This window comes from Urocampus carinirostris, chromosome 3, assembly GCF_059441175.1.
Source record: "Urocampus carinirostris isolate Australia breed hairy pipefish chromosome 3, RoL_Ucar_1.0, whole genome shotgun sequence".
Classification (NCBI taxonomy): domain Eukaryota; kingdom Metazoa; phylum Chordata; class Actinopteri; order Syngnathiformes; family Syngnathidae; genus Urocampus; species Urocampus carinirostris.
Genome location: NC_142351.1, coordinates 2,351,270 through 2,363,185, shown reverse-complemented (window position 1 = coordinate 2,363,185; position 11,916 = coordinate 2,351,270). Strand labels below are relative to the sequence as shown.

General features: G+C 42.6%; 1 protein-coding gene across 1 annotated transcript; it reads left to right on the top strand.

Annotated features, from left to right (window-relative positions):
• The first annotated feature begins 1,849 nt into the window (after nucleotides 1–1,849).
• Nucleotides 1,850–11,468, top strand: LOC148368276 (uncharacterized). The gene is made up of 3 exons (XM_088330212.1): nucleotides 1,850–2,142; nucleotides 5,461–5,553; nucleotides 9,215–11,468. Exons 1-3 carry the CDS (start codon nucleotides 2,031–2,033, stop codon nucleotides 10,687–10,689), a joined length of 1,680 nt encoding a protein of 559 aa, XP_088186338.1. The 5' UTR covers nucleotides 1,850–2,030; the 3' UTR covers nucleotides 10,690–11,468.
• The last annotated feature ends 448 nt before the right edge of the window (nucleotides 11,469–11,916 follow it).

Sequence of the window (11,916 nt, the reverse complement as noted above, 5' to 3'; positions counted from 1 at the left end):
CTTCATCATTATCCATATCAACGAACTACAAAATCGATCAATTAAAGCTGAAAATACATTGTGTTTAAAGTTGCATCCTTCATGATCAATGCTAGACACAGACTATTTCAAATGAATTCGTGTTGGAAACAGAGAGCACCGCCTGCTGTCCGAATTGGTTCTGAACCAAATAGATGTAATTTAAAGACATTTGGAAATGTGTTATTTTGGCCATAAAAGAGTCGGATATCATTTTATGAATGATGACTTTTGCCAGAACCGAAATTTAACTATGTGTTAAGTCAAGACAGAAAAGGGACTTGGATTTTCCTGGACCAAAATGAAGTTGAGGCTGGAAATCACCTTGACCACATTGTAAGACAACATTAAACTGAAATATGAACTGTTATAAGAATATACAGAACGTGACCCATCAGTAGTCCAATTCGTTCCCCTTTTACAATCAAAACTAATAATCTTCAAATGAGTCTCCTGCTTCAACTCTTGGCATTCAAAATATCAAGATTTCCTAACGTACTCATCCCTGAAACTCCAAATCTGACGGACAAGGTCTTGCAGTCATGAAGTTCCACCATAGTACGTAACATCCTAAAAAGGTTTACTCCAAAACACATCATAGTACCGATGGGGAAAAAAACAGTCGAAAAGTATCTCTGCCTTGTTTCTAGCTGTGTGTTTAGCCCCCGTTTACAAATAAACAGACTTCTAAAACTATTTTCTTTTGATGGGCAACTTTTTCGGCCAATCACAGCTTCGCTTCTCGGTCCTCAGCCCGCATTAGCCTATACCGGTCTGTATTGCTAGAAACGACAACGCCTCCTTTACCTGCGAAAAACTAGCCAATCGTGAGCGGGTCAAATGATAATCGACACATTGGTTGGCCAATAAAATTCGAAATTAGTCGATATGAAGATGTGTCTATTGCATTCAAATGAAACCCTGAAATAAATGTTTGTAACGCCACCAGTGATATATTTTACGCCCCATTTTTATGTGCACGTATGCAGAATTGGGATGGACGCGGAACGACAATTTAAGTGTTTACAACTCTCGCAATGTCTGTGAAAAAATGGCCGGATTAAAATACACATTTGCAGAGGTTTTCAAACAGTAAACTGGTCTTCTCCAAATATTCTCTTTTGGAAACACCTAAACATGCCCATATATGGCGAGCCCTGGGCTAAACTAAACCTTACCCCAGCAGGTGGCGCTGTTGGACTCGTCATTGCAAGACACTTATACAAAAAACTATACAAACATATTTCAGCAGGAATTTCAACAAAACTAAAGTTATTATTACACCCGTTACAGAGTGAATTTTTAACCTCTATAACGGTTTATAAATTGTTTTTGTTTTTTTCAGAAGCATTTTTTAGTTTAAAATATTTTTAAAGTTAATTTTCCGTAATAAGAGCAAGTGTTGACGTTGATAACAACTAGTTACCTACATAAAAATCCGTTTTAAATCGAGCAGGTTGTGATTTCTTTTCAATGTACATCCATTGCGCGAAGTTATCCATCTATCTACCTTGGTCATATCCCTCAAGAGGGGTGACCGACAGCAAGACACTCACATACAATAACAAAGAAAATAAAAGGGAAATAAATAACAAAAACAAAAACACACAAAATTTTTGGGACCATGGCCAACCCAATTGCCCAAACACCCAAACAAGTTAAGCACCTCGGCACCCAAGTTGGTCATGCTTTCGTCCCTCCAGATGCGCGAAGTTGCCCCGACCAAAATGGCCGCCACGTAGGACGCGAGTTAGTGGGGTGCTATAGCACGCTGACCTATCCAGTCGTCTATATTTGTGTCCCACAAACCATTGCGGCGGTGTTTCGAATGAGAAACTGTCATGGCTGCCGAACAAGAATTGTCGAGAAAACTACCAAAAGTCCTGTAGTCGACTTAAAACGACGTAAGCTCGACAGAAGTATCACTTTGCGGTCCTTTTCGAAGGTCTGTCCTTTTTACTGCCGAGTTGGAGCGACACCTCGTGGCGTTTTTTCGTTCAAACTTGGAGAAAATGTGCTCCAGTGGGGAAGATGGACTTCTTGGAGAGAAGCTTCGGGGAGCCAAAGAGGAGACCGAGCGAGAATGTCGACGACCGGACGCTGTTCCCAAGCAGCTCGGGGCAGGTCCGTCATTTTCGCTTCTGCTACATCCTTGACATCAGGGGGCGTTACCAGTAGGGGGTGGCCTGGTCCCTCACCCACAGATTCGCTCTGCCCACCAAAAGAAAAGTGGATGTAGCAATGAGGGAAGTCTGGGCAGCGCATATGTCATCTCGTATATAATTGTGTATGTCACCGGACACTAGGTTGGACTCTCCTGCCCCCTCAGCACACAGTGTGCGCATCAGTCCCCACGGAGGGAGCAGCCCCTCCCAGCATATTCCTTCGTAGTAGTGCAAGAAGTCTTTTTATAGAGAAGTGACTCTTTCAGCTTGACTGACCAAAATTAGACGGCTCTCTTCGTCTCTGAAGCGGCTCTTTAGATTGTTTTTGTTGATTTAATGGATATATGACTAATTGTTATGTAACAGTATGCACGAGACGACTTCAAAGGGGGGACAATTCTGCATAAAAACACAGAATAGATCAAAATGAAAAAGAAACAAAAGAAGCAAAAACTCAACTATGAAAGGAAAAAAGAGTGAGGAAAAGAAATTCAACATTAAAGCAATAAAAATAGGTCAAAGGCTAGAATGAAGATAAACATAAAAACAGCGAATAAGTTGGATAAAAGCTAGGAAACAACAAACTAAAGAGGAAAATAATAAAATGAGAAAATAGGAAAAGCAGCAAGAGAAAGGAAGCAAGAAGCTAAAAAAAGAAACAAAAAGAGAACAACTAAAATGAAAATGGAGAACAAAAGGAAAACAGCTCAAAAAAGAAACAAGAAACAAAAGAGAGAATAATTATAAGCAGAGAAAAAAAACATTTTTAGGTCCTTCTGTTCAGTATATAACCAAGAATAATGTAATATTATGCATAAAAGGAATGAATCAAATCTCTGAGGCAACGAAAGAGCGAAAGAACTCTCTCCCGTCTCTCGCCCTGCGCCGAAAGAATATACGCCGGGATCCTCGTTTGCAGAATTTGGAGCCGTTTTTACAAAATAACTGCTTGCACCTCGTTTTGAAGGGGGATGACTGCTCTTCTCGAGGTTTCTTATTTTCCTCATGCTGAGGTTTTGAGTTTTTCCTCGCCCGCATGTCGGTTTCAGATCAGGGGATGGTGTCATTGTAACCTGTGCAGTCTTTTGAGATGTGTTGTGATCAAGGGCCAAACAAAGAAATGAGACTTGACTTTTGGAACCATTATTCCTATATATTAAAAAGAGGAAGGTCAAAATGAGTCACTGATGGAGGGAAACTCATTTGAGGGGATGGTGTCATTGTTGTCAAGACCAGAACAGAGACAGGACCCACTTGCGTTGCGCTTCTCACAAGTTGAACTGGAAGAAAGAGAAAGGGCTGTGCCCACGATCCGGTGTTCGCTGGACGCGGGAGGCATGTCGCTCTGGTATTCGAGTCGTGCTCTGACAAGCGATGGTGGTGTCAGGGACAGAAAAGCGGGTCGGTAGCCGGGACAGGAGAGTAAAAACGTGGTCAGAAGCGAGTCGTAAGCCAGAATAGGAACGAAGACTCAGTCGGGGACAAAAAGAGGTCAAAGCCGGGACGGGAGTGTAGACGTGATCAGGATCGAAAACGGGTTGAACCCAGGAACAGACCAGAGCAAAAAACGGGACATGTGGGAGTCCGGGTCGAAAAAGGCTTGCCTAGTGTACACTGGGGTTCGCACACGGACTGACCACAGGGGATTGACAGGACTGGGTATAAGTAGACAGGTACTATTCGGTACTATTATAATTTATTAGATATAATCAAATCATCAAATGTCACACAATAAAATAAATTGTGCTGAACAATTAGCTTTTACCTGGAGAGCGGCTTTAGCGGTTCTCCAAATATACGATGCGGCACTTTCCCAAAATCCAAAGTATTTTGCTTGTATGGCTCTTTGAGCCAAAAGGGTCCTGATCCCTGGGCTAGAGTCAAGAGATGGGGTTTTCAAGTGATTTTATGGTTGCAAAATAGGATTGGGGCTAGAGGTAGAAACTCGGGTTTTAGGCTCCTTATTTGGATAGGAAACTGACTTTTAGGGTATGAAATTGGGTTATAGCTAGGGTTAGGAACTAGGGTTTGAGTTCCATAATAGGGTTCTTCATTGAATGTAAGTTTCCAGAATTGGTTTGGAGCTCGGCTTTCAGGAAGGGTAAGGTGTAAGGCTAGGGTTACGGTTTGAAACGGGGTTTGGTCTAAAGTTAGGTCAAGGGTTATCTTTAGGGTTTTGGCTGCAAGTCAGACTTTTCAACGATTTAAGGTTAGGGTCTAACTCCTGTTTTTTTGATCGGCTGAACCGTTTCTATTCCTATCGACTTTCACTCGCCACGACGACGAGCGTCGCCTCCCACGACCTCCTCCTTCAATTCCTTTCACGTTCTAACTTCTCCACTTCAAGCCACTTATCTCAAACGTCCTCTTAATGGTATTCCAAAGTCTCCTTTTCAAGATTCTCTCCTCCCCAAGAACTTCACCAAGTCTCCCTCTCAAGTTTCTCTTCCTTGTCCCAAGACCTGCAACTTCTAGCGTTTTCTTCAAGGTATTACCAGGTAACCTGTTTTCAAGATTCTCGCCACCCAAAGATCTCCTCTCAAATTTCCCTCAAGATCTCCACCTCTACTACCCAAGTCCCACACCCGCTTCTCGCCGGTACAGTCTTTTGTTTTTGCTGTTGAAATAAACGTCTCTCAAGTCAGGTTACACCACCCCTCTTGCGCCCTGCGTTTGGGACTGTCCGACACCAAGTGACAGGAAATGTTCCAATCTCGACTTAAGGAACACCGATATTTAATAGCTTCAAAGTAACCGGATTCTCTTGTTTCCTCGTCCTTGAAGGAGAAGGACGAGCTTAGAAGTTTGACAGGTTCAGGCGTCCTGAGTATTCAGATTGGCACCTGGACCAGACGCATGCTACTGTAGAACCTGCTGCATCTTTTGAAATTTTGAGACTTGAAGCTTGATCTTTCTACAACTTACTCTATATTGAATGTTGAAGTTGACTGTGTATTATGCACTGAGGCCCTTGCAACACCCATTGCAACCTGCTTAAGTGTCTTCAACTCTGGAGAGTGCTATGTTTTTCAGATCAAATAAATGGTCAACTGGACCAAAATGTAATAAAAAAAAAAACATTTGTTTAAAATTGCCTCTTATTCATGTCATGGTTTTTGTTTGTTTCAATTGTGTGTGTGTTTTTTGTCAATTTTGTCTTAAATTTGACACTCAAAGGCACTCAAAAAGTCTTGAATAGTCTTGTAGGAACTCTGTGGTGTGAGATTCTGTGATTTAAGGCGTCACAAATAAATGCGATTTGACTTTTGTGTTGCAGATATGGGTGAAGAATATCTTGCTACTGCGTGGCAGGAACCAGAGTTGCCAGGAACTGTTGACAAGATACTCCGAGTTGTTTTGAACAGAGCAGGTTGGTCGTTTTACTTTCTGCAACGTCCTCGACATCTCGTATTTGGCCGTCGACGTCCACCGAACTTTCCTTTTCTAATTTCAAATGATGGTTTTTAAACAATACACGTTTTAGAAACCATGGAGGGACCCATTAAACCCTAGCCGCTAGCCAGAGACTTCCTATGGGACAGAAAAACTCGTATGTCGGTTGTGTGTTTTCTGTTGTTGCCCTTGGATCATCCATTTTGGCATGGTCAAGGAGATGACCTGATGTGTGGCTCATTCTCAAAGTTTCTTCATTTTCCTCATGCTGGGATTTTTTTAGTTTTTCTTTGCCCTCGCGTAGGTTTCAGATCATGGGATGTTGTCGTGGTGGTCTTTGCAGCCCTCTGCGAGTGTTTCTGATTAGTGCCAGACGTTTCTCTCAAATGGGAAGTGCTGATGCCAGCCGACGTTGGCCATGTTGACTCATTTTTGATGGCCTACAGAAAATTTAGCTCTGTAGCTATAACAGGTATAGGGCACACCACAAGGAAGCTTTAACAGTTATCTTTCATGAGACAACAGTCGATTTAGTTGAATTTATGACATTGCCATGCTTTTTGAAACTACTTGTTTCCCGGAAAACTTCTGCGAAAAATGACTCCTTGCAAAACGATGCATTTCAAGCAGAAGTTTCGCTTCGGTGTTTTTTTTTAATATCTTATGTTTTCGATACCTAGAATATCTAAACAATACTCTCCATAAACAAAAATAAGATTTGATTGCAAGAACACTAAACTTATGCATGAACTTTGCAAGAATACTCAGCCCCTGATGTCTCGGGTGCCGGATCACATGATTCAGGTCGTCATGGTGATCGCAGGGTCCTACGATACGTCATCCCAAAGAAGGCCCTTGGTCATTTTTTTTAGAAAGATTTGAAGTATTCACAGTCTGTACTTTTATCTTTGCTTTTCTCGTCACACACGTACTTGGCATATACGCCGGCGCATACTCACCGCCCTACAGAGTAATACGGCAAAAACGGGAACAAAACGCGGCGCTAAGTGTTGACATAGATCTGGTCAAAGCTACTCCTACCATCTAGTGGTGATTTAATTCCCAGAAATGTAAAACTTACTCATCAGCGGCACGTATGGACGTTGCGGCTAGTTGCTGTCCGGCTAACCTTCTGTTAGGTTTAAGTCCCCAACATTTTTAATAAAACGCTCTGAAATAAAAGAAGACATAGAGAATCGGTCATAGAGAATTGGTTATTTTATTAATCATTATAATGAGAGCGGCGGAGACCGGGCTGTTACAAATATCCTCCTCACTCTGAAGAAATCTCCAAACCCTCCCTCCTAATTATTAAGGTTCTTGGTGAAAAACAACTTGAGTTATGGCATGCACAGGTCAGGGTGCACCCACTGGAATGTGAAACAGACTGAACAAAAAACAACTCATGGCCTTGAAGAACAGCTTATGGCTGAAAACTATACAAAAAGGGCTGAGAACACTTATAACATATTAATGTCAACTGTAGGATAATTATATGTATATAATTCCAACACCTTCTATTTACTACCGTTCTCTTATCTTTTTTGCTTTCTTTTTTGGACACATGCGTGGCCAATAAGACTTATAGTCGGAAGGAACTTATTCAATTGGGTGGGCGTCTAAATTTCGACTTTTCGGGCACTTTTTATACCACCCGTGATATCCCGAACGAGCTTCAAAGGGACTAAGGTTCTCTGTGGCTACCCGCTCTACCTAAGAAAAGACGAAGACGGCGCAAAGACAGAAAGCAGAAGCGGGGTTGTCGTACAGGGAAGCGTCGAAGGAGCAAGAAAGACACGAAGATGTGTCTAATTCAACCATTATTTCTTCACCGGTCTTGAGGGTCAACCGACGCCTGAAGCCCAACGCACCCGAACGGCGACATCTTGTGACGATCTCTACAAAGACTTCAGCTAAGTTAAACGATTCAGCAAAGCATAAATTTGGTCTTTTAAATGTTAGATTGTCGCTCCTAAAGCTTTACTTGTTGATAATATTATTCGCGATTATAAACTTAACTTGATTGGTTTCTGTGAAACTTGGTTGAGACCGGAGGAGTTTTTACCGTTAAATGAGGCTTCTCCTCAAGACTACGTGAGCAGCCATGTAGCACGCCCTTTGCAGAAGGGTGGCGGTGTCGCGCTCATTTCCGAAAAAAAAAAAAACGCTCAAATTTACTCCTCGGACCGCTAATAATTACAAGGCGTTCGAGGTTCTTGTGATGCGGTCCTCTCTATTGTCAATTTATGTAATAAGTGTTTATCGCGTACCAGGACCATACTCAGTTTTCTTAGATAAATTCTCGGAACTGTTGTCTGACCTAGTAACCTCATCTCATCTCTCATCTCATTAGCTGTACCGCTTATATTCAACCTCGACAAGTATAATATCAGTTTCCATTGCTACGCAGACGACACTCAACTCTATCTCCCGATGGAGGAATCTTCCACACTAAACTGTGGAAATTTGGAGGCCTGCCTCACTGAGATAAAAGAGTGGATGTCACTCAATTTCCTGCGTCTTAACTCTGAAAAGACTGAAATGTTAGTTATTGGTCCATCTAAGTCCCGTGACATATTCTCTAAAACTGCTGTGAACATCGACAATTGCCACATCACACAGAGCGACTCACTTAAAAATGGAGGTGTCATATTTGACCCCGATCTGTCCTTTCAAACACATGTGAAGAAAATGACTAGAACCGCTTTCTTCCATCTTCGTAACATTGCTAAAATTCGTCCTATACTGTCTTAGTCGGATGCGGGGATTATAATTCACGCGTTTGTTACCTCCCGTCTCGATGACTGTAATGCACTACTCTCCGGTCTTCCGATGACCAGACTCAAGAGTCTTCAGCTGGTACAAAATGCCGCAGCGAGGCTTTTAACTTAAGACTAAAAAGTCCGATCACATCACGCTGATTTTGGCTAACCTGCATTGGCTCCCAGTTAGCCATAGATGTGATTTCAAGGTTCTGTTGGTAATATACCAAATCATGCATGGACTTGCTCCCTCATACAATTCAGATTGAATTTCCCCCTATGTTCCGGTCCGAAGCCTTCGTTCCGAGAGTGCCGGTCTCCTGGTGATCCCAAGAGCCAAGAAGTGTTCCGCTGGTTCGAGAGCGTTCTCCATCCGGGCACCGGTGTTGTGGAATGCTCTTCCCCCTGAGATCCGATCTGCAACCTCAGTGGAAATTTTTAAATCTAAGCTTAAGACTCCCTTCTACGCTATAGCATATGAATAACCTATACTTTTCCTGGACAATATCTCTGTATTATTTGCGATTGCAACATCCTCTGCTGTCTGGTAATCCTGGAAGGGGGATACCTCATGTGCAGTCCCTTCTCAAGGTTTCCTCATTTTCCTCATGTTGAGTTTTTTTTTAGTTTTTCCTTGCCCTCATGTTGGTTCCAGATCAGGGGATGGTGTCATAATAGCCTGAAAAAATAGTCTGTGTAATAACCTGTGAAGCCCTTTGAGACTCTTTGTGATTAAGGGCCAAACAAATAAAATAAAATGACTAGAATTGTTTTAAGTTATGGCACTCTGGGACAATGCTTCTGAAAACGTACTAATACGTTACGGCACTGAACGAGGTAAGGGCAATACAAATAAATGTAACTTGTGTCTTGCAGACGTCAGCCAAAAATATCTTCCTACTGCGCGGCAGGAACCAGAGTTGCCCGCCGTTAAAATTGAGGAGGAGGAGGATCTGAAGCCTTATCACGTTAAGCAAGAGACAGAGGATGGGGAGCCTGTTCGCGTTAAAGAGGAGGACGATTCTCCAGTCTTGCTAGTGACCGTCGAAGATCAAGGTCAACCTGAAGATAACGGTTGGCAGGAGCCTCTAAGCATCAGCTCCCATCAACAAGTGAAAATGGATGACGACGACACGTCCCACTCTGCAAGCCCTGAAGGTGGTAACACATGTTCCCGGTGTGGGAAAACGTTTCAAAGCAAGTCTTATATGAAGTTGCACATGAAATTCCACACTGGGGAGAAGCCTTTTGCCTGCTCAGTTTGTGGTAAAAGATTCACTACAAGTGGAAACTTAAAATCACACAAACTAACCCACACTGGCGAGAAGCCTTTTGCCTGCTCAGTTTGCGATAAAAGATTCACTATAAGTGGAAACTTAAAGAGACACATTAGATCCCACACTGGCGAGAAACCTTTTGCCTGCTCAGTTTGTGGAAAACAATTCACCCAGAGTGGGGACTTAAAAAAACACACACTAACCCACACGAGGGAGAAGCCTTTCCCCTGCTCAATTTGCGGAAAACAATTCTCACAGGATTCGGTCTTAAAATCACACCAAAAATCCCACACTGGCGTGAAGCCTTTTGCCTGCTCAGTTTGCGATAAAAGATTCTCTAAAAGTGCAAACTTAAAGAGACACATTAGATCCCACACTGGCGAGAATCGTTTTGCTTGCTCAGTCTGCGGTAAAAAAATCACCCTAAATGAACACTTGAAATTACACCAACTAACCCACACTGGCGAGAAGCCTTTTGCCTGCTCAGTTTGCGATAAAAGATTCAGCCAGAGTGGGGGTTTGAATGTACACACTAGAACCCACACTGGTGAGAAGCCTTTTTCCTGCTCAGTTTGCGGTCAAAGATTCACTGCAAGTGGATGCTTAAAGAGACACATTAGAACCCACACTGGCGAGAAGCCTTTCGCCTGCTTAATTTGTGGAAAACGATTCACCCTAAATGGACACTTGAAATCACACCAACTAACCCACACAGGCGAGAAGCCTTTTTCTTGCTCAATTTGTGGTAAAAGATTTTCCCAACAAGGAAACTTGAATGTACACACTCGAAGCCACACTGGTGAGAAGCCTTTTGTCTGCTCAGTTTGTGGTAAAAGATTTACCCTTGGTTGGCTTTTTAAACAACACACACGAACTCACACTGGTGAAAAGCCTTTTGCCTGCTCAGTTTGTGGTAAAAAATTCACCCAAAATGGAAAATTGAAATTACACCAACGAACACACACTGGCGAGAAGCCTTTTGCCTGCTCAATTTGTGGTCAGAGTTTTACCATGAGTGGAAACTTAAAGAAGCACATGAGAACCCACACTGTTGAGAAACCTTTGACCTGTTGACTTTGTGGTAAAAAATTCATCCATATCGGCACTAGAAATTACACACGAGAACCCACACTGGCAAGAAGCCTTTTGCCTGCTCAGTTTGTGGTAAAAGATTCACCGAGGCTTGGAGCCTAAAAAGACACACACAAATTCATACTGGGGAGAAGCCTTTCGCCTGCTCAATTTGTGGTCAAACATTCATCAAAATAGAGGTATGAGCGGGCCTAAAAATTCCTGGACAGCCTGGCCCGCAGGTATATAAGCACGAACCCGACCGATTAACTCAATTTGAGTGACCGGGTTTGGGGTAAACCCTTTCGCAGTGTGTAATTCGGTGCCAAATTATTCGTTTTGGCTGAGTTTACTTGGGGGGCGAGTACTTCAAATCGGGGGTGAAGTTAAAGCGCTGCGCCGAAACGAAGACTTGGGTGCCCGGGTGCAGCGAAATGAAACTGAACGAAATGGCACCGAAAAGAAAATTTTATTCCGCAGATTCCAAGCTGCAAATCGTGAAAGATTTAGCCCAAAAGCAGACAGAACGTTTGTAAAGCCTAGGTGAAGCCTTACCTGGTACCTTGTCCAACTTGATCAGGATCTGATCCACTAAACATTAGTATTTGGAACTTTTCTAAGGGTGACTGGTGACATCCTGCAGACACGTCGTCGCTTCTCAACAGTCTGATGGTACGAGTATTAACTCTTGATTGCACAGTGGGATAAAATATGGTTTCTTATTCTTCAAGGTCTTTAAAAATCAGAAAGTTGAAATACTGTCATATTAAGTATTCCTAATAAAAGATGTCTATGCTATGATGCCATTAGTATTTCTTTTCTCCACTAATCACAAACTCTGACAGTGTTCATTTTACCTCTGAAAAGCGATGGGTCCCGGGGACTTGCATGCTCAAAAATCTATGGGTCCCAACAGAGACTTATGGGTCCCCAAAATTTAGTGTGATCGAGATAGAAATTGTAAACTGGCGAAAAATATATACCGTATTTTCCGCACTATAAGGCGCAGCGGGTTATAGGGCGCACCCCGAAAAAATAGTTTTTGGTCCGATTTTTGACATACATAAGACGCACCGGATTATAAGGCGCTACAATGGGAACGTGGACAAAACAGTCAGATGGTTCAGTCCAACTTCTTACCCCCTTAACATTCCCAAAGCTTGCAAAGAAGCAAATACGTGTCTCAGACATATACAAAAACAGTGTCCGTACGATGTCACACAAATGCAT